Source organism: Artemia sp. Qi Xiang Cuo, chromosome 3 (genome assembly GCF_049724085.1).
Source record: "Artemia sp. Qi Xiang Cuo chromosome 3, ASM4972408v1, whole genome shotgun sequence".
Classification (NCBI taxonomy): Eukaryota; Metazoa; Arthropoda; class Branchiopoda; order Anostraca; family Artemiidae; genus Artemia; species Artemia sp. Qi Xiang Cuo.
This window is the reverse complement of record NC_142796.1, coordinates 6,992,008-7,015,683: the sequence shown is the minus strand read 5'-3', so window position 1 is coordinate 7,015,683 and position 23,676 is coordinate 6,992,008. Positions and strand designations below refer to the sequence as shown.

Sequence of the window (23,676 nt, the reverse complement as noted above, 5' to 3'; positions counted from 1 at the left end):
TGGACACCCCTACGGAATTTTGTCAACCTGGATGCACTCGCAAGAAAATCTAGCCTCATATAAAAACTCAAATATAAATAACATGAATGCCTGCAGTGGTGACTTCAATAGCAGTGGTGACGTTAGGGTGACGTCAAATATTAAAACGAACATAAACCATCCTATATATTATTATATAAGGCCCCCCCCCAAAAAAAATAAATAAAAATCCTACAAAAAGGCGCTAAAATTTGATTTTTGTTTTCCTTAATACTTTAAAACCCATAAAACCAAGAACCACTAATTCAAGAGCACGTAGTTTTATTAATTCCCCTGCTACATCCCTTGCCATAGATTTAGCGAAAATTCCCAGAAGTGTATGCTCACTAGATTTGCACTTATGTGGAAAATCTAAAATTAAATGAATAGCGGGAAAAGGGTAAAGCATCAGTTATCAGACAATTTGCACTCAATTGCAAACGTAAAAATTTTAACCTTTCTATCATTTCATCCCTAGAACAGTGATTCTCAACCTTATTTAGACACTGTACGCCTTTTTTACCCACAAACATTTTAGGTACCCCTTCTCAGTTACCGGTACTAAGTAAGCTGTAGCTAAAATATAAATAAAATGACCAGTTCTAGAGTTAAATGGTTGTTTTATTATTTTTGTTGGCCGACCGCGTACCCCCTGAAAATTTTTGCGTACCCCCAAGGGGTACGCGTATCACAGTTTGAGAACCACTGCCCTAGAAGATAGGCCTAAGCCACGCTTTTTTTGTACACCAAAAGGTTATGATACTAATGATTTACTGAGGCGTATTCTCCTTCTCCAAATTCTAGTCCGCTTGGAATGTATGAGACGAGTAATTTTTGGCCAGGGGAACAAAGCAGGAGGATTTTAGAGGCGCCCAACACTTTTGTGTTCCACCTAACCTTCGTATTAAAATGTCCGCATTCGCTTTAAATTCGGTGGGAGGAAATTTGGTGCCAAACAGACGTCAATCAAGAAATTCTAGACCGTTGAACATCACAACCAGGGCTCTAGTTGAGTTCAACGTTTCATTTTTCTTTTATTTCTCTTCTATCACACATAGTCATGGTTGCAGCGGTAGCTGCAACCTAGTAAAGAGCGAACCACAGCCTATAGTAACTAAAAGTTGCAAATGCGTTTAAAAAAAAAACAACTGCCAAGTGAAAAAAAATTGCCATCTGACACTGATTCAGGAATGGTACAGCTCGCTTCCCTAGCAATGCAAATCTAATGCTTTGTGTCAGTTTACTTAATGTATTTTAACCTACAAGGGTTTGAAATTTTCGCTTTAATTTCATTCAGTTTTTAAAGATTCTCATTTTTAGCTTTACAATTTTATTCAGTTGTACATGTTGATCTGATAGCTAAATCTTTTAGTAATTTAGTAGGAGCACCAAAGTAAATATTAAAAAAGATTGGTTTTATTTTTCATTTAAACTAGTTTATCATTGTTAGATAAGTAACTTGATCCTATCATTATTTTTATATTGGTTTAGTATATTATTTTTACTTTTTGTTTCTTTTACTTTCTAAAATTCAGCTTTCTGTATAATTTTGTTGTGTTGATTACGCTACCTCTATATTAGTGAGATTTAAAGGGAATTTCCTTTTCACATCAGATGTGTGCTGATGCATGGGTCCGATGACAGTGGTCAAGTTCAAGGATGGTTCTGAAACGTGGGCGCTACGGAAGACGGAGGAGAATTGGCTTGATTCCAGAAAAATGGATGGATGGATTAAGTACCTGTCTGACTAACCGTATCTCAAACAATAAGCTCTAAGAAAAATGTAGTTCTATCCCATTTTCTAGGGTTATAATGAGAGAAAGGATGACATAGCTAGGACATATTTTGCGGATGAAGGATGACAAATTGTCAAAAATTGTCCTTCACGGCCATCCATCCAAATGAAAAGCTGGTTGGCCTCGAATGGGTTGCGGAGAGTTCGTAAGAAATGATTTCAAACTGGACCTTCTTGGGAAGCTGTAAGGAGGGGAGCACGGAATAGATTGGGATGGAGGAGAAGTGTGAGCAGCTGTGTCAGCGTCAGGTGGGTTGGTGCTGCTGCAATCAGTTGTTGTTAGTGGTAGTAGTTGTATTATAAACTAAACTGATAATACCCGGCTAAATTTATTCTTACTTTCAGATTTCATTGGAAGAATCTGTACGGCCGAGCCCAGAATCTCTTGCTGCAAACCCCCGCCACCATGTACCCGCTACAGGAATGATCGCTGGGATTACTGTAGCAGTCATCCTTGGACTATTGCTTCTATCTTTCCTTGTTTTTCTATTGGTTGTTCGACGTCGACAGAACCGTGCAACTTTCGCACGTCGTTGTCAGCCTGGCAGTGAGTCGGGAATTAGGAACAGCATTCGGAATATGTCTTGGAGACAGAGTAAAAGTCAATTACGCGCTTCTAAGAGATCTTTCATGAATTTTGCATACGAGGATCCGGTAAGTTGATGAACTTATAGTATCATTGAAGCGGTTTATGCTGTGTAATCACACAAATAAGGATTCACACTAAGGAGCGCATTTTTATGTTTTGCGTTAACGCACATTTATAGGTCATATTGGATTGCCAAAAGTATTGATATTCCTGAGCCCCTCTGGCTAAATGATTGCAATGCTCCATTTACAATGAAATTTTACTAATAGGCTACCAAGATTAGCTAAGAACGTCAAAAAATTCCGTAAAAAATCTTATTGGCTCAATTGAACGCTAGTTAAATTTCGATATTAGTTAAATCTGTTCTGGTGCATTTGCGGGCCCATCGCTATAGACTGTATCAAGGAAACCAGTCACGAAACCCGTCAAACGGGCTATTTGCAAGAGACCGCTATAGATAAATGATTACAAAGCCGTGGTTTCTCAATGAGTTACAATATTTAAACTATTGTTTTTGGGGTTTAGGGGGGAAAAGGTGCCTAGGTCAGGTTACGTATTCAATATTTGCTATACTTTATCCAGCACCCCCCCCCCCCATAATGCGCAAATACATAGCCCAAATTTGTTTCTAAACTATTATATATTCATCCTAGTTTACTTCATTAGCATTAACCAAACTTGACTTCTTCGCGGTGCCCGCATAATGCACCAGTGCCGTTAAATCTTATTGTGAATAGGCCTTAACAGAGCCTTTAAACCGTGTTTCCCCTCTGCCCCAGTTCACGCCCTTCCGATCGTGGTTCCGCGTTCTTACTCTCACAAACCCCAGTTTACAAATTCTTTTTTTTTTACGTTGGTGTTATTATTTGGCTGTTTATATTGTATTCAAATTGCGAAAGGCTTGCCTTCAAAAGACGGGTGATAGTTGATAATTAATGAAAGTAAAGGAAAAACCTGTTATTTTAAAGGAAAACTTCTTATTTGTTAGCAACAAAGATTTGCTACTTTGTCATAGAAAAAAGAAATTATAACAAGTTTTCCTGTGAAAATATTTTTGATGCATTAACGAAACAGGAAAGCTAGAAACTTATCAAGGGTTTTTTCACTGCTTTGATTTCTCTCAGTATTTGCTACGACAGAACGCTTTGTTTGCCACAAACTGAACAGATCGACCACGCTAATTCAAAAACCGTTATGAGACATTTTTAGGAAAATTACGTTTATTTCCCATCCTTCAAGTAAAATGACTTAAATCAAGTTGTTTAACTTGTCTTCTCAAGTGTTGTTTGCAGTGGCGTAACTTCATCAAAATCCGGGGGGGGGGGGCAAATTTGGAGCCAATTTTCCCAAAATCAATTAAAAATGACACTAAAAACTGAAAAATGAGCCAGAATATAGTACCATAAAGGTAAATATATACTAAAGTTAAACTGACCCGTTTCTGGGGATGCTTTGGATTTTTGAAGAAACTAAATTCCAGATGGGGGGAGGGAAAGCTGGGGTCGGGTGGGGGGCGTCAAAGTGAGGGAGGGAGGCAAGGAAATCATGCGAGGGGATGTTCCTGCAAAAATTAAGGTCAAAGTCACGAGGTTTGAAAGCCTGGCTACTATCGAATCAAACCGAAGGCTGATAGCCCAAGCCCTGCTAGAGGAAAGTAATTGCCCATTTGTGAGTGCCAACTGTTTAAATCCCCAAGGGCTAAACAAGACCCGTTTAAAAGGGCTTAACCCCCGAGCTGCCATTACTGGCGAGAGGAGTAAAAATTGGAGATGACTGAAGACTCTAAGAGCGGGCTTTTCTCTACGCAAGTGGCCCATGAAGTTGCTCATTTTCTGTACTATATGTAAATTGTTCCGTATAATGTACGTATAATTGTATGTATAAACGTACGCATAATGCTACGTATAATTGTACCCAAATGAGGTGGGAGGAGGTTGCGAGGAAAAATTAAAGGGAAATTAGAACTTCCTAAGACCGTTTAAAGAGGGAGGCTTTGAATGGATCGGATGGAGGCTGAATGAGCGTAGCTGTGTTGGCCTTAGGTGGATCGGTGCTACAGTGAGTTTTTATAGTAGCAGTAGTAGCATATATTTAATTATGTAGAGTTTTAGATGAATTCGTAAAGACAACATTGAATTATATATCCCGCATAAGTGCCAAATGTTTCACGTGTCTGTCTGAACAAGATCCAATTAATGCTGACACTTTTGCTCTGATTTCAAACTGGAAAGATCACAAGAAATTTATAGGCATAAGTTATTAACAGTAATTACCCTCCAGTACCTTTAGACTTCATAGTTGTTTCGGTTTACCACATTTCAGCGGTATTTGTAAACTACAGAGTTCATAACCACAAGAGAATACAAATAACTATACACAAAGATATGTACATTATTGAAAAATTTGGCTGATTTACAAAAAAATTAGTAATAATAAAAGAATTTGCGTAGTACCGTTTAAAAAAGAGAAAAAATATCTTTTTATCTCTGCTTAGAAATAGCCAGTGCGACTATGGAAGGCAATACATCCTTTTTTAATTCATACAAATTTTAACATCATGTGAATGCTTTTTTCACTATTTTTGCTCATATTAAATTAGTATCTCTTAAGGTAGATCGCAGGTAGGCTACTATTTTTTTAAAACGGGGGCACATTTTATTGCGACAAAACAACGGCTACTAATTTATTATTTGGGCCAAAATAGGTATTTCTCATATTTGTCTCCTCAAAAGCAGCCTTATTTTAAACCTTGGACATGCTCAGTAATTTCATTCAAGGGGGGGGGATGAAATTATAAAAATCGTAAAATTCGGCTGAAAATGTCCCCCTCCCGAAAATGCCCACTGTGGAAAGCTCTCCTAGCCTCTTTACTATTAAAATCCCCCCTCCCCACAGACAATCTCCCCTTTGTAAAGCTAGACTTTTCCAGAGGGAATTTTTGGGTAGATTTTCCAAGGAAATACGCCTAGATTTAACAGACACAGTCGATATAAACAATATGATTTTGCTAGATTTACGTTGCCTAGTCAGCATGAAGCGTTGCAACATCCCTTTGCATTCAAATACATAAGTTCCATCGAGTTTAGTCTTACCTATCAAAAGTTACGAGCCTGAAAAAATTTGCCTTATTTTTGAAACAAGAGGGAAGACACCCCCTAAAAGTCATAGAATCTCAATGAAAATCATACCACCAGATTCAGCGTATCAGATAACCCTACTGTACTTCAAGATCCTATCCGCAAAAATGTGGAATCTTGTAGTTTTTCCTACAAGAAAGATCACGGATGCGTATTTATTTGTTTTTTTTTTCAGGGGTGATCGTATCAACCCAGTGGTCCTAGAATATTGCAAGAGAGCTCATTCAAACGTAAATTAAAAGTGCTAGTGGCTTTTTTAAGTGACCAAAAAATGGAGGGTAACTAGGCCCCTCCCAAGCTCATTTTTTCCCCAAAGTCTCCCGGTCAAAATTTTGAGATGGCTATTTTGTTCAGCATAGTCGAAAATGTAATAACAATGTTTTTGAGGATGACTTAATCCCCCAGAGTCCCCGGGGGAAGGACTGCAAGTTATGAACTTTGCCCATCGTTTACATATAGCATTGGTTGCTGGGAAGTATACAGACATTTTCAGGGGGGGATTGTTTCTGGGAGAGGGGGTTACATGGGAGGATCTTTGTAAGGAAGAATCTTTCATGGGGGAAGGGAATTTTCTGTGAAGGGGGCGCCGGATTTCCCAGCATTATTTAAAAAAGGATCAGAAATCAAATAAAAAAAAACAAGTTTTTTCAACTGAAAGTAAGGAGTAACATTAAAACTTAAAACGAACAGAAATTATTACGAACAGAGGGGGTATGCCCCCTATTCGATACCTCGCTCTTTACGCTAAAGAATTTTAGTACTTTCAAAAGAGCTATTTATTCTAATTAAACGGCCTTTGTGATTCAGGGGTCATTCTTAAAGAATTGGAACAAAATTCGAACTTTCAAACAGTTCCTGGTAATGAACTGTAAGTAAGGAGTGACCCGGCTCAATAATAACCGAAACTCTAAACAACGGAATTTTGATACCAGTAGATACTTCAAAAGAATCATATTTTTATGTTGATTTCAGATAAATAAGTTTCATCAAGTTTAGTCCTACCCATCAAAAGTTAGGAGCCTGAGAAAATTTGCCTAAATTTCGAAAAAAGGGGGAAACACCCCCTAAGGGTCATAGAACCTTAATGAAAATCACACAATCAGATTCAGCGTATCAGAGAACCCCACTGTAGCAATTTCAAGCTCCTATCTGCAAAAATGTGGAATGTTGTATTTTTTGCCAGAAGAAAGATGCGTGTTTATTTGTTTTTTTTTCCCCAGGGGTGATCATATCGACCCCGCCGTCCTAGGATATCACAGGAGGGCTCATTCAAACGGAAATTAAAAGTTCTAGTGTCCTTTTTAAGTGACCCAAAAAAATGGGGGGCAACTAACCCCAATCCCACGCTCATTTTTTTTCCTAAAGTCACCCGATAAAAATTTCGAGATAACCATTTTGTTCAGCATGGTCGAAAAATATGATAACTATGTCTTTGAGGATGACTGAATCTCCCACAGTCCCCGGGGAAGGGCTGCAAGTTATGAACTTTGCCCAATGTTTACATATAGTACTAGTTATTGGGAAGTATACAGACGTTTTCAGGGGGGATTTTTTCTGGTACTGGGGGGGGGGCTCGGGGGTTACGTGGGAGAATCTTTCCATGGAAGAAGTTTTCATGGGGGAAGGGACATTGCTATGACAAAAAACCAACGAAGAGAAAAATCTCAGTGAAAAAAAAACAAAACAAACGAGACTGCGGCCAGTGGATAGAAAAGAAACGACAAATGCAAAACAACGTGGATATTTCGCCTGTATCTAAACAAGGCGTCTTCAGAACGAAAGAAACAAAAGAGTAACAAGATAAAAAAAAAAAAAAAAAAAAAAAAAAAAAAAAAAAAAAAAAAAAATACAATTGGCGCAAACTGATCCACGTAGGGAAAAGATGCTATTATAGAGTTACTTCAGTGAGAACACCAGAGTAACTGGGGAAAAAAAAACAAACTGGGAATTACTTTAATTATTCTGTTGCGAAATAATCCTTTTATTGGCTATTTTTGAAGCAAATCGTTTTGGTCTAGCAGGTAAAACAGTCCCCTGGTGATTATTTAAAATCTGAACTCCCTTATTGACTGTTGATTCACTCTTTAGAAGATTATCATAAATTGGGCCAATATTTAAACTACCTGTGTCCCTATTTATCGAGAGGTTAGCAAACATATGTTTTTTAATTTCAATGGCTTCTCTCGCCCATTGTGTGTACACCTTATCATCTGAAATAGCTACAGCCTAATCAAATTTTACGAAGTGATCTGGTTGAAACCAAATATGTTCTGCTAAAGCTGAAACAAAAGTTTCCGGATGCTCGCTTGATTGTAGGGTTTTTTCTTTTGAATTTCGGTGTTCAATAAACCTTTCAACAAATTGTTGGTGAGTCCAACCAATATAGAACTTCCCACAAGAACACGGAATCTTATACACCCCACTTACTAAATTTCCCCGGGTTAAATCCTTACCAGAATTAAAGAAACTACCCATTGGCCTCAACGATTGGAAACATGTATCGATATTAAATTTACGCAAAATCCGTGAAAGTTTCTCACTCAAACCAGGTACATAAGATAAGAGATAAGATAAGATTTATTGCTGAAAAATGGCTATCACAAGCCCAAAAGGGCCGAATTCGCACTTTAGCGTCAAACACAGCGAAAAAAGAACAACAAAAACAAACAATCATTACATATGGTAATGAAATGAAACTTTTTGATACATTTAAATCTAAAGACTGAGAAACCCCAATAACCCTACTATCATGTTTAACACGTCTATTTTCAATTATTTTGTCAATGCAACATCAAAAATTAAAACGAACGGAAATTATTACGTATATGATTGGGTTCGCCCCCTAGTCAATACCTCGCTCTTTAAGCTAAAGTTTTTTTTTTTTAATACTTTCTTAAGAGCAATTTATTCTAATTAACGGCCTTTGTGATTAAGGGGTAATTTTTAAAGAATTGGAACAAAATTTGAACTTTAGCGTAAAGAGCAAGGTATTTACTAGGGGGAGAACCCCTAATATACGTATTAAAATATATGAATATAGAAGTTCGTTACGTCAAGTTAATTCGTAAGTTACGTATATTTATTACTAATAAAAACGTTCGTAAATAAAATTAAACAACTTTCGAGAAACCCATTTAACCAAAAAAGTAAAATTAATTTGCAAATTTAGTTTTAATTATTCATGCACGGTGAGCCAAATTCAAAACCTGCATTAATTAAAAAACTTTCAAAAATTAAATAAAAAAACACGTTTTTCTAGCAAAAAGTAAGGAGCGACATTAGAACTTAAAACGAACAGAAATTATTCTGCACATGAAAGGGGCTGTCCCCTCCTCAACGCCTCGCTCTTTAAAGTTTGACTCTTTCTCACAATTATATTTTTTAAAACAATACAAACATTTAGCGTAAAGAGCGAGGCGTTAGGAAATCTCACAATTTTAATTGGGTGACTGTGAGAAAAAAATGAGCGTGGGAGGGGGCCTAGTTGCCCTCCGTTTTTTTTGGTCACTTAAAAAGGGAACTAGAGCTTTTGATTTCCGTTCCAATGAGCCCTCCAAAGATATTCTAGGACCACTGGGTCAATACGATTACCCCTGGGAAAAAAAACAAAAAAAACAAACAAATAAACACGCATCTGTGATCTTTCTTCTAGCAAAAATGGAAAATTCCACATTTTTGTAGATAGGACTTGAAACCTAGGTTTCAAGCTCATATCTGCAAAAATCTGCAACTTTGTATTTTTTGTCAGAAGAAAAATATACGAATATAGAAGTTAGTTACGTAAGTTAATTTGTAAATTACGTCATAACCAAATTTAGAGACATCCATTTAGCAAAAGAAAAGTAAATTTTTTATGCAAATTTTGTTTATTTATTCAATGACGTTTAGCCAAAATAAAAGCTGCATTAACTAAAAAACGATCAGAAATTAAATACAAAACAAGTTTTTAAACTGAAAGTAAGGAGCGACATTATAACATAAAACGAACAGAAATTATTCCTTATATGAAAGGGGTTGTCCCCTCCTCAACGCCTTGCACTTTACGCTAAAGTTTGACTCTGTCTCACAATTTTATTTTTTTAAACAATAAAAAACTTTAGCGTAAAGAGCGAAGTGTTGAGGAGGGGACAGCCCCTTTCATATACGGAATAATTTCTGTTCGTTTTAAGTTTTAATGTCGCTCCTTACTTTCAGTTTAAAAAACTTGTTTTTTTTATTTAATCATGTATAAGAGTCAGGTTGGGCTCAGAGAATATAATAGAACTGCGGAGATGCTGTAAATAAAGTTTTAAGAGAAGTACATTGTGGTTTTAGGTGGGGAAGAGGCGTCTTTTTAGGCGTCGACCAGATTTTTACTCTTAGGTTATTAAAATTGAGAAGTGCATCAGTCATCAGCAAGGCCGTATCCATGGGGTTAGGGGTTTGAAATCCCCTTCCCCATTTGTCAAACTTATACAAAAATCGTAAAAAAAATGCATATAAATTTTTTTTTATGCGGTTTTATAAGTTTTATGTAAACCTCCTCCCCCCTTCCTGAAAAAAACTGGAGACGGTAGCTTTTGGATTTTTTTTTATAGAATGTTATAGAATGCTTCAAAGACGGCCTATCAAGTCAAAGCAAGTACGATTTGTACCAGTTTAGAGTTTTTGACTCTACCAATCTTACTTAATTTTTTCTTTTCATTCTCTCTTTAATTTAGTTCTTTATACTGGTATTTTTAGACCCCTTTGATAAGACTTACTGATTTATTTTTACGTTTATTTTTATGTTTATATATTTATTTATGTATTAATATATTTATTTTATTTTAAATTCCAGAATGCACCAACAAAGCCTTTAAACATTGGAAAAATTGCTGAAGAAGCAGAGAACTTGGTATTCTTAGAAGCTGAATTTAAAGAAATTCCTGCACCTTCCACAACCTTGGAAGACCTTCCTAAAGGAGTAGAATCAAAAAACAGGTTTTCTAATGTCATTCCTATCCCAGATACAAGGGTCTTACTTAAGCCAATAGCAGGAGACGAGACATCTGAATATATAAATGCCAACTTTGTCAGGGTGAGTAAACGCTTGATCTATTTCGGGGGAGTGTATATTTTTTTTTTAGAAATAGATGGAGTTGGAAACGGGCTTTATTTACAAATACATGATATCTAGCAACAAGAATAAAATCGTGCAAGCTATAAACTAGTGTTAGCAATTTATGAAATTCCTTGCTCAGCCCTATTAGCCCCCTGTCTCAAAAATAACTAAGTAGCCGCAGTATAGCCAAGGTAAGCGAATAAAACGGGCACCGACCCTAAAAGAAATTCCTCTGGAAAACTGTTCCTGAAAAATTCCTCTCAAATTCTTATCCTGGAGGCTACCAACATTATAACTTCCTAAATGGTAGTTTTTCTCCGCTCTGGATTAACTCCATACACCACCAGATGGTAGTCTTTTCTTTTAACATCAATAACAGCAGTCCTGTATACCCTACTCTTTTGTATCAAAAATGACATTTTTGGATTTGTAATGCACCGGAACAACTGATTTGTATTTTCTAAACCATGGCAACATCAGTGCCTTATTCCGTATATGAAAGGGGCTGTCCCCCCCCCCCATAAGGAAACCATTAACTTAAGCCAACTCTATAGCTTTGTTTTAACCACTTTTACGCTAAAAATTGAATCTGATATTTGATAACACTTTCATTATTGTCCCCATTAATGGTTTCAAGCAAGTTTTCAGAGGCAGTTGAAATTAAGAAGCATATGCACCAAAAAGTCGCTCTTAATTGTGAACACAGGAAAAAGTCAATGGGTTCTTAATGTGTAATGTCCAGATATGAAATATCATCAACCCTATGATTACTCATCTATCAACAGTGCCTCTCCTCCTGACAAGGAAGATTGAAGTTCGGGTCACTCTAGAGTGTAACGACCCAGTCCCTCGATTTCAGATGATACCGTTAAAGCATAATTCAATTTCCTTTTTCCCCCATACGAAACTTCGTAAACTAAATCTTCTTCACCTCCATTCTTCGTAACTTTATGGGCCTTGTGTCGACAACGGCCAGGACAGCTGAGTATATCAGGAACTGGGGCCAGTTTATCATTTTCTTTCTCACCTCCAAGTTTAACCTTAAGTCTAAAAAAAGTTGACTCTATTTCTTCCCCTTTTAACTCCTTTGGTTTGTCCTAGAATTGTTTACCGTCTTTCCCTTTAATCGATTTTGTGTATCTATTTTGATCAAACATTTATGCTTTAGTTTTTTCCACGGTTTTAGCAGAGTATTTTTTATTTTTTGGCAAATAAATTGATAAGAAAAATGTGTTCGTAAATAAACTAACAGTTTCATACATTTTTCCACTAAATCTTATATATTCCCCTGCTCCAATCGTAATATCAATGCTTGTAGCAGGGTCTTTAGGGTCTTGCATTATATTCAATTCCAGGCTATATGGCTTTAACTAGGGTTTTGTATGATGTATCTCATTTTTTTTTTCTTTAAATTGAGAAGCAGTATGTTAACTCTTTTAATCTCAGGATAGCCAAGAATAAATATTTTAAGACTTTCAGCAGCAGAAGTCCTTGGGCTAAAGAATGAATATGTAGCATGATAATATTCTGGATGTAACTCGTTGTTAGGAACCGGTGAATTACCGACCAACACGAAGGCAATGCTCCATATTAATGCTCATTAGTGAATCTTTATTAGCTCTGGGATCGGTTTCATCGAAGTAAACACAGATCGACTATATCAAAAATATTAGATACACGACTGCCACAGCGAATAACTTTAGTTTTTTTTTGCTTCATGCTACACTTATCGTAAGTAATGCACTTACTTCACTTAATGTAATCTGTCGTCAGGAGCAAATTCTTTGTAACCTATTTTTTTATCCTTTTCTTTCTTTTTTGAGTCCACAACTTTTAAGCTATAGTTATCTGAGCAAATAGTTTGTATAGTGGTTAAAAATGATATTAAAATGTGCGTCTTAAATTATGTCGATTATATAGCTAATTGTTTCCGATGTCATACTTTTATGTCGGCCGAAAATTGGGAATGCCCTCCTGATAACCACTTTGCTGACTCAATTTCCCTTAAGATTAAGGGGAATTGTCCGGGGAAAATTTTGCCGGGTCGGAATTGTCTAGAGGATCTTTCTTAGGGTATGCAGGGGGGGGGGGGATTTTCCACTGAAGAAACGCCATGGGGGAGTTTTCCCAGAATACATTTTCCAGGGGGAATTTTCTTTGAGAGCAACTTTCTACTAATGGAGGGGGGATTTGAGGAAAAAAGTTGTCTACGAAAAGGGAGGGGGGGTCTCCGGCATTATTTGAAAAACAATCGGATACTAAAATCTTTTTCAAATGAAAATGTGCTAAGAAAATTTTTTTAGGTGGAATTCAGCGAGTTTTCAGCGAGAATGGAATTGTCTGGGGAGAATGTTCTTGGTGCGGGGGTATTTTACGTGGAAGGAAGTTTCTGTTGGGGAAGGGCATTTTTCAGGTAATTTAACAAAAGCTAAGCATTTCTAAATAAATAAAAAAAATAGACTTTTACTCGCTTCCGTTGGAATTCTGGAAGTGCTATTTTAATGGGAAGTCATAGGAGTTTTCTTTTTGCGCAACTGTGATTAAAGTCATGGGAACCACGATTATTTCTATTCTTGAATTAAAAAATGAAAAACCTGGAAATTTGAAGGTTAGTTTCGTGACTGATGCATTAAAATTAGTTTGTCAGTAATTACGCCGCCAAAGGGACTCATTGACAGCATTTATATATGACTTGTCATTTGTTGGGGTCACACGAAGTTGATCACAGAAATTATTGTGGGGTCAAGACCATATCGAGGAGGGAGGTTAGAGGGTTTGACCCCCCCCCCCAAAAAAAAACATGTTGTTCTGACTCGTAAAAACGTAACAAAAATGGTTATAAACAAATTTTTTATGCGTTTTTTTTTGTGTAAACCACAACCGAAAAAAATCCTTGTGTAAAACACTCCCCGAATAAGATCCTGGATATGGCCCTGTGTGGGGCCACGGAAACTATTCAAAAAAAAAAAGATTCAAGCAAGCTTGATCATGTCATATACTTCTTATGAGCAGGTATAAACTTTTAAAACAAAAAATATAAGTTTTAAAGTACCAAGAATATAAAAAAAAATTCTACCTTCTGGACAAATCTTTCATTTTGGTTTTGTCAAAATAATGAAGTTTTTAGGGCAGTACCGCATTTTCGTCAGTGTTGCCATATTGAACGTGACAAAGACTTTCATTTGGTTTTGTCAAAATAATGAAGTTTTTAGGGCAGTAACGCATTTTCGTCAGTGTTGCCATATTGAACGTGACAAAGACTTTTCATTTGGTTTTGTCAAAATAATGAAGTTTTTAGGTAAATACCGTATTTTCGACAGTGTTGCCATATTGAACCGTGAAAATAAATAAGCATAACTACTTAGTTAAATAAGACAACGTTTTTCTTTTATAAAGCTCCAATATTATCATCCTATTGGTTGTCAAGGACAACTACTGCTTCATCAGCTATTTGGTGCCATATGTTTTCAGCCATTGAGAAATCACCCATTGCTGATTTCTCAAACACGTTTCTATTTTTAAATCCGTCGCCCGCTACTGCCAAAAAATGCATAACTACATATGGAGGTCGTTGCTTGAAGATCATTTCTTATCGGGATGTAGGGACTTGCAAATGATGGATCTAGATTTCTTTTAAATTGGATCATAATCGTGCTTCAATGGCATCAGTCCCTTTTTGAGGACTAAAAATTTTTGAAGACTAAAGTCCTGAAAGCAATTATATTAGGAATAAAGATACTTATCTGACAAAAACTCAAGATATAGTATCTTCGTTCCTGATAGAAGTATCATAGAGGGTATATCTGAGGGACCAGGGGGGGGGCTTGGGGCGTTCTTTCTTAAATACCAAGTTTTCCTGATTTTTTGGCGAATCTTATTCAAATTAGTATTTAAATAACACTAATAATTCATTTTTTTAGTTAGCCCCCCCCCAAAAAAAGGCAAAAAAATCTGCATCCTTGCCTAGTCTAGCCCTCTTTCTTAAAATTTTATCAGGAGTAAATATTCAAAAGTAAATATTTTGTTTTGGTTATATTTGTCTTATATAATTTTATGAGCTGATTTTAGGCTTCATCCTAATATCTACACAAATAATACAATCAATACAAGGGCGGATCCAGGATTTTTTTTCGGGGGGTTTTTACTAATTTTTGACTCAGTTTTCGACTAATTTTACTGATTTTTACCTAGGTTTTACTAATTTTTGACTTATTTTCGACTCGGTCAAAAATTTCGGGGGGGGGGGGGGGTAAACCGGGTTACCCCCCCCCCTGGATACGGCCTTGAATCAATATAACTGTTACTCTTTCGAAAGAAAAAAATTGCTGTCAAGTGTTATTTAATGATTTCCTAGATGAAATCACGTGACGAAATAGATCATTAGGAGGTTATGTTTGAGGTTGTTAACTTGCTTAATTTGATGTGGGCATTGAGGCGTCTTTAATTAAAAATACTTCTCAGCGCAATGATGGTAGAGGAAATGAACTTTGCGTGTGCTTCTGTTTTCAACCGTGGGAACAAGATGGGACCGTTTAAAACTTTTTGGTTGCCTTTATTAATCTAGTAGCGTCAATTCACGAAAACTTGGAAGGGGGATATGTATTTCTCAGTATCTGGAGGGATTGTTTTTCTTTCAATTTTCTTAAGAAAATACCATAAAACGCATTTTCAATGAAAATTCCCCCGAAAAATTAATTTTTCAAAATCTAGGGGGAACGTATATAGAGGGGCTCCAAAGGGGAACTGAACTTGTTTCCAAAGGGGGGTAAGGGGTATCTCCATAAGATAGGTATTAAAAAGTCCATGAAACAGACTAAACATATCTTTGATGTTTAGCCTGTCTTTAACATCTCTTGGATGTTTAGATGTTGGTTATGATCTTTGAAAACCTATACATATTTAACATTATTCGTAAAATGATAATCTGAGTGTCCTAGATAAAAATGATAGCAAACCCAACGATGTTTTGGAGGTTTCGAGAGTTCAGGGTGCAAGAATAGGTCTGAAAATTAGTGTCAAGAAGACTGAGTTGCTTAGACTATGAATAAAGAAAGGTGGAGAGGTGACGTTGGGTAACGAGAGATCAATCAAGAGGATAGATTCAATTACCGGATAATATTATTAATAAGGATTGTTGAAATGGTGAAGATTTAAAGATTAAAATAGTCAAGAGTCGAGGCGTTTTTCACTGTTGAAAAAAGTTTAGAAGAATAGAAAGATAGGTCTGTTAACCAAGACTAGAATGTTGGAAGCTACAGTGATGACAGTGGTCAAGTATGGTTCTGAAACTTGGGCGCTTCGGAAAACGGAGAAGGATTCTTTTCGGGAATCCATCTAGGGCCAAACGACAAGCAGGTCGGCCCCGAATGGATTGGGAAGAGGTAGTAAGAAATGATTTGCAGGAAACCTGAACTTCTTGGGAGGCTCTAAGGAGGGAATCTTTGAATAGCTTGGAATGGAGGAGGAGCGTCTGCAGTTATGTTCGCCTACGGCGGTTTGATACTGCAGTAAGTCGTTGGAAGTAGCTTTAGATATTGTTTTTAAATAAGATGTATTTCTAACTTTCACAATTCCAGATGGGCTGAATCCCTATTTTGAAGTCAAGAACCAAAAACACAAAAAATGGTCAATAACTTCAGAAGAGAAAGAAAATGAAAAATATTATTTGATGAATCCCTCCTCCCAAAATTGATTAATTGTTTTGTGATTGCACCCATCTCCATATCCTCCAGTGATAGCCTTCCGCAGAATTCACACCTTTATTCAAGTTTGCAAACAAGGCTAGGAGAGGGGGCCTAGGAAACCAGATCCATCCCTGTTGCACTTCCTTCGTATGCTGGGTTGGCCTTACTACAAAAAAAAGAAGAAAATTAGTTGTTTTAACTGATAAAGATATATTTTTTATCTAGTCTCACCTAGTCTTGATTGTCCTTTTTTTATTAATTTTCAAACAGTTCGTAGTTACGAACTGTAATTAAGAAGCGGCCAGGCTCAATAGTAACCGAAACTCTAAAAAACAGAATTTTGATACCAATAGATATATAAAAAGAATTGGCTTATTATGCTGATTCCAAATACACAAGTTTCATTAAGTTTAGTCTTACCCATCAAAAGGTACGAGGTTGAGAAAATGAGGATATATTTTTATCTAGTCTCACCTATTCTTGATTGTCCTTTTGTATTAATTTTCAAACAGTTCGTGGTTACGGACAGTAAGTAAGGAGCGGCCAGGCTCAATAATAGTAACCGAAACTCTAAAAAACGGAAGTTTGATACCAATAGATATATCAAAAGGTTTATTATGCAGATTCCAAATATATACGTTTTATTAAGTTTAATCTTACCCATTAGAAGCTACGAGACTGAGAAAATCTGTCTGATTTTGGAAAAAAGAGAGAAAGACACCCTAGAAGTCATCGAATTTTAATGAAAATATCACCAACAGATCCAGCGTATCAAAGAAACCTACTGTAGAAGTACCAAGCACCTATCTGCAAAAATGTGGAATTTTGTAATTTTTCAAAAAAAGAAAGAATTCACGAATTCACAGATCACGGATGCGTGTTTATTTTTTTTTTGTGTGTGTGTTTTTGTTTTTTCTAGGGGCGATTGTGTCGTCCCAGTGGGCCTAAAACGTCAGGAGAGGGCTCATTCTAACGGAAATGAAAAGTTCTAATGACCTTATTAATTGATCAAAAAAATTGGAGGGCAACTAGGCCCCCTCCCATGCCACTTTTTTCCAAAATCGTCCGATCAAAATTTTGAGATAGCTATTTTGTTCAGCGTAGTTGAAAGACCCAATAGCTATGTCTTTGGAGATAACATGACCTCCCAAAACCCCTGGGGAAAGGTCTTCAAATTATAAAATTTGTCCATTGTTTACGTATAGTATTTGTTATTGAGAAGTATGCATACATATTTAGGGTGGGGAGGGAAGGGCGAATTTTCTGCTGGGGGAATTTTGCACTTGGAGATTTTTCCATGGAGAGGGAAGTTTCCAGGGGGTGAAATTTTCAGGGGAAATTTACCAAAATTTCCTTTTCGAAATTTCTTTATATATCTTGCTTTCTCTTTACCTATTCAATTTTACGTGGGGAGATGTGAAGGGTAATTGTCTGGGATAAATTTTCGCCCGAATTGAATTATGTAACGGGTATTTCCGAGGGGAGGGGGATTTTTCCGTTAAAGTGGAGCCAGATATCCTGGTGTTATTTGAAAACGATCAGAAATTATTAAAAAAAACAAGTTTTTTTAACTGAAAGTAAGGAGCAACATTAAAGCTTAAAACAAACAGAAATTATTACGTTTGTGAGGGTGTTTGCCCTCTTCTTAACACCTCACTCTTTGCTCCAAAGTTTCAATTTTATCCCAATTCTATAAAAATGACTCCTGAAAGACAAGGGTCGTTTAATTTGAACAATAAGTTCCTTTTTTTAAAGCGTCAAAAAGCTTAAGCGTGAAGGGCGAGGTGTTGAGGGGGGGGGGGGCAACCCCCATCATACGCGTAATAATTTCTGTCCGTTTTAAGTTTTAATGTTGCTCCTTACTTATTTTTACTTACTTATTTCCTTATTTTTTTATATTTAATCATATAAAGAAAGGGCTAACAGGTCCCAAAACAAGCAAGGGAGATGCTTGACCTAACAAAACCGACTGTATCACTTTCACATAAATTTCTCGCTTTGGCGGGAACGAACACGGAAAAATATGACCCAGCTATTTTGTGTGTAAGGGATAACTTTTATAGTCAAAAAGGGGGTATGTCATATACTGAGTGCCTGATTGGCTTGAAACTTTAATTGATCATTTCCTGGGCCAAGAGAAACGTACTTTTTGGGGGGAAGAGGTAGGGTGTTAGGGGTCCAGGAATGAGCTAACATACCTATTGTCTCTGATCAATTTTAAACTTAGAGCCGCAAGTCCTTGGGCCAAGAGGAATTTAACGCGCAAAAAAAAGTATTAGAGGGCACGAGACCCCTTAAAAGGGCTTGAAAAAGGCCGAAAATTTTCTTTGATCGGGTCAAAACTTGTATCTTTAAGTTCTTAGGCTAAAAGCTACCCAATGCAGAAGAAAAATTTGGAAACAAACACTGGTTCTATGGAAATGGGGCCCATTTGTGGAAAATGGGCCCATGGTTCCATGGGGCCATGGGTCTCCATGGGGTTCCATGGGAAAATGGAACCATGGGGCCCATGGCTCTGTGGAAAATGGGGCCCAGGCAAAAGAAGATCTATAACTGTTATTTCCAAAGAACAGCCATATTTTTTGTCTGACCGAAAATTTGGAAAACTGCAGAAGAGTTTTTCCCGATCAGCTTTCAAGTTAAACGTAGACAGGGTCAAGAGAAGTTTAGTGAAGACGAAAAATTTTGGAAAAAATAAGTTGTATCGATTGTGACGTTAGAAAAAATGCATTTTGTGACGTTAGAGAGGTCTGCAGGCTGGACCTCTCTCCAACCTCACTCTCTCTCAAAGCTTTAAGACCAAAACAATTCTTTTGACTTTAAGCATTTAGTTTTGTGTTCATCAGCCAAAAAAAAGAGCGTAGAAATGTTATATCTAATCACATTTGTTGGTATTTACTCAATCAACATTTTTTGCCTCAACCTCAGATTCAACCTAAAAAAGCTCAAATATGTGAGAGAGCTAGAGCTGTAAACTTTTTGGATTCGGAATCAGCGAATATTTTTAGGTCGGGTAGTGAAAGAACCATTTGTATAGCAATTTGCTTGAGGTCGACCCCTTTTTTCACATTTTTCCTAGACTATAAATGAAAACTAAAGAATTCTCCATGGATGCCAAGATAGCATAAGTTCAGTCGACGGTAATTTGAGTTTAAGATGCAAAACTGAACTTATTGCTGCCTCCCAGTCTTCAGTCTTAACCACTTTAAAAAAAATAATTAACTTAAGAAAACAAAAAATAATGAAAATAATTATAGATATAAAATATTATAAAACACATGAAAGTAAAACAACGCATTAAGTGCTTGAGCCATAATTTTATTTAAAAAAGCAAACACAATTCATGAAGACAAATATTTGAAACTAATTAAGGCTGTGTCTAATCGTACAGCTAGGTCAGTAGTAAGGGGATAATAGATTGAAAACCTACAAAAAAAACCACAGTAAGGGTGTATAAGCTTGAAAACCTACAAAAAAAACTACATGAATATGCGTGTAGTTTAACCGGTACATTGGCTTACCAGGGTCATTCATCTATTTTTAGGAATGGTACATTGGCTTAGCTGACGGTTATCTTAATGAGCTAGCATGCATTTTTTGGGGTCAAATAGTGAGATAGGGGCGGTTAGTATACATGGTGTTACTTTATTTCTTGTTTTTTTTTTTTTTTTTTTTTTCTTTTTTTTTAAACTTGGCAACGTATATTTTAATCGAGCAAAAACCCAATAATATTTTCACACACTACATTCCATTCTTAATTCTGTTTTAAGACATTGATTATAGTACATTACATTTTATTAACTTTGAAAACAATGGATTCGTCAATTTTCAATGTGAGCACAATTTCATTCTATATCTGGTATTTTGGTTAGGTTATGTATTTAATATAATGCGCTCATGGCGGTCAGCTTAAGAATTCTTAATTTAAGAAAATAAGAATTTAAGTTTAATTCTTAAACTTTACTTATGTTTTCTTCGTTAAGAATTCTTAGTAAAGGTGGAGGGAAAATACCCCGTAGCCCCCCCTCCCCCATCAAGTGGGGTTAAAATAATTTTGGAATAAGTAATTTTGAAAATTTGAATTTTGACTTTTCTGCTCTATTTACGAGATTTCAGACATTTCAATTCTTCTTCCAGCAGCGTTGGATATCACAGAATTGTCAATACTTAGCAACATGACCCTCTTTGAGGTAAAATCGTGGTTTGGTATGACAAAATAGCCGCAAACGCCAATCTTTTTGACTGGTTAAAAAAAGGGCACTAAGACTTTTAGTTTCTGTTCGAATAAGTCCTTTCTTAATTTTCTAGCATTATTGGTTCGATACGATCACCCATAGAAAAAAAAATTAAAGAAAAAACGTTTTACTAGTAAATTCAAATTTCAGAGGGACTTAGCCCCGCTCCAACAACACAAAGCTTAAAATATGATGCGTATATTCGATAGAAACGGCAAAGCACGCTTTTTTCTATTATTGTAAAACAAAAAACTCCCTTTTCCATTGGTCTGTTAGGAGCATAATTCTGTAGTTTTAGTTCTTTTTCGCTCAAAAGAATCCTTTCCCAATCCTGCATTTAAAATGTACTATCTTCTTCCGCTCTAAATAAAGCCATCTGTGTTTAACATGTTACCAAAGAGGGGATGATTTCAAAACAACATTCCGCTGCAACCCTGATCTAATTACTCTAACTGTTATCGGTCTGATGTGATCTGTTCACGGTATGCGTCGTATCGCGATTAAGAAAAAAAAAAGACGGATATGTGCGATTCAAGACTCATTGACAAAAGAGTTTGTTTTTTTAACCAAATTAGACAGATATTTTTCAATTGTATTTGATGAAAGTAAATGGATTTCATAGATGATTAAGAGGCTTTTATAAAAATATATGACAGGGAAGAGGTCAATGAATCAATTCTAACACAGTTTTCTTTACTTGGTATCCGTTAAAAACGAAATTTTTGTGTTAAATATGTAACTCTTGTATCATTTAAAAGAGCTTTATGGGGTTTGAGAGAGACTCTGTTCCCTGATTCCGTGTGGTTAGAGGGGATTCTTTGTGCAGACTAATTTTTTCTTCTGTAAAAAAGGGAATTGTTTTTTTTTCATGATAAATTTTGCCTTCTTTTTAAGCAAGAGGATTCCTACAATTACCCTCCCCTAGAAAAGAGAGCTAAGACTAACGGCCTTGCTCCTATACAACAAGTGGAGATAGATGGTCCATTGGGGGCCACTCACATCCATTCCAGACCGACGCTGCCTGCTCAAAACTCACCAGTGCCAGCTCCTATGCAGCCAGGTAGAAAGCTTAATAGAAAATGGATAGTTGCTCATATGATGGGGAGCCCCACTGGCTCACCTGTACAAGCCAGTGACATCGCCACCACATCTATGCAAGAAACGAACGGTACTCAACAGCAGTCTTAATTTAGAAATGTGAGTATTTTCACCTCTTGCTTCTACCTATTTCTTTCCAACTTTTTTTTTTAAGTATTTTCTTTTCGCCATTTTTCAACACCGTAAAAGTGTATGTCAGAGATATTAAAATGTTAAAAATGGTACGTGTTAAATAGTCGGGAAACAGACGAGTATAAAAAACTCTTCACCATAGATATGGCTTTTGTGTCATTCTGATGGAGGCGGATTTTAATTTTTATTAATAGAAATTTTTTTATTTATAGGAATACGCTAGTCTCCAGAGCAGGTGAGAATGTTTTTGTGAGAGGAGTTTGGGGGACTTTTAAGCTTAAATAATTCTTGTATGCCTTTTGTTTTGTTGGATAGTATTGGACTATTTTACATGTTATATATTCGGGACACATACGAGTAGAAAAAATGATTTACTACAGATAAGGCTATTGTGTCTTTCTGAGGGAGGAGGGGGTAACTTTTTAGTTTTAATAATTAGTTTACGAATAGAAAAATGCTTCACTACAGATAAGGCTATGTTGTCTTTCTGAGGGAGGAGGGGGTAACTTTTTAGTTTAAAAAATTTGTTTATGAATAGAAAAAAGATTCACTCCAGATAAGGCTATTGTGTATTTGTTAGGGAGGAGGGTGTAACTTATTAGTTTAAATAATTATAGGAGGAATTGGGTTTTGTAGGATGGAATGGAAAAATCGTACGTGTTAAATATTCGGGAAATGTATGAGTATAAAAAATGAGTCACTACAGATAAGGCTATTGTGTCTTTCGGAGGGAGGAGAGGGTAACTTTTTAGTGTTAAAAATTTGTTTATGAATAGAAAAACGCTTCACTAAAGATAAGGCCATTGTGTTTTTTGTGAATTTTTTGAGGGAGGAGGGGGTAACTTCTTAGTTTTAAAAATTGTAGAAGGAATTGCGTGTTGTTAGATGGGATGGAAAATTGGTACGTGTTAAATATTCGGGAAACGTACGAGTAGAAAAAATGCTTCACTACAGATAAGGCTATTGTGTCTTTCTGAGGGAGGAGGGGGTAACTTTTTAGTTTTAAAAATTTGTTTATGAATAGAAAAACGCTTCACTACAGATAAGGCTTTGCTTCACGGTCCGAGGGAGGAGGGGGTCACTTTTTAGTGTTTAAATGGCGCGGATGAAGGGGGAATAGTTTGATGGCCTGGAAAATTGGAACGTTTCAAATGAACAGGAAACAAGCGACTAGAAAAATGATACGCTACCGATCGTTCCACTGAGCTCTACTTAACTTTCTGAGGGAGGAGGGGGTAACATTTTATTGTAAAAAATTAGTTTACGAATAGAAAAACGCTTCACTACAGATAAGGCTATTGTTTTCTGAACTTTCTGAGGGAGGAGGGGGTACCTTTTTAGTTTAAATAATTCTAGGAGGAATTGGGTTTTGTTGGATGGTATGGAAAAATGATTCGGGAAACGTACGAGTAGAAAAAATGCTTCACTACAGATAAGACCATTGTGTCTTTCTGAACTGTCGGTGGGCGGAGGGGGTAACTTGTTCGTTTAAAAACTTATTTTACGATTACAAACATGCGACATGACAGATCCGGATATTGTGTTTTTCTGCACTGGCGTAAGGAGTATTGTGGTCGCATTTTTAGATATAAAAATTATGTATAGATTTGAAAGATGCGTAACTACTGATATGGCTAGAGCGTTTTTGTGAGGCCTTTGAGGAAGGAGGGGGTATGTTTTGAGTTAAAATATTTTTACGAGAACTTGTGCTTTTTCGGAGATTAAGGAAAAATATTACGGGTTAATTATTCATGAAACGTACGAGTAGAAAAATGATTCACTGCAGATAAGGTTTTTATGTATCTTTGAACTTTCTGATGTAGGAGGGGGTAACTTCTTATTTTTAAAAAAAAATTGTTTACGAATATAAAAACGCTTCACTATAGATAAGGCTATTGTGTTTTT

At 36.3% G+C, this 23,676-nt stretch overlaps 1 protein-coding gene across 1 annotated transcript in view; it reads left to right on the top strand.

The window, feature by feature from the left end:
* Positions 1 to 23,676, top strand: part of LOC148953709 (uncharacterized) — a 123,955-nt gene that overhangs the window by 63,549 nt on the left and 36,730 nt on the right. The window contains exons 5-6 of the mRNA XM_089108441.1: positions 2,159 to 2,467; positions 10,359 to 10,598. Coding sequence (XP_088964567.1) covers positions 2,159 to 2,467; positions 10,359 to 10,598 — 549 coding nt within the window. The remainder of the gene's footprint in view (positions 1 to 2,158; positions 2,468 to 10,358; positions 10,599 to 23,676) is intronic.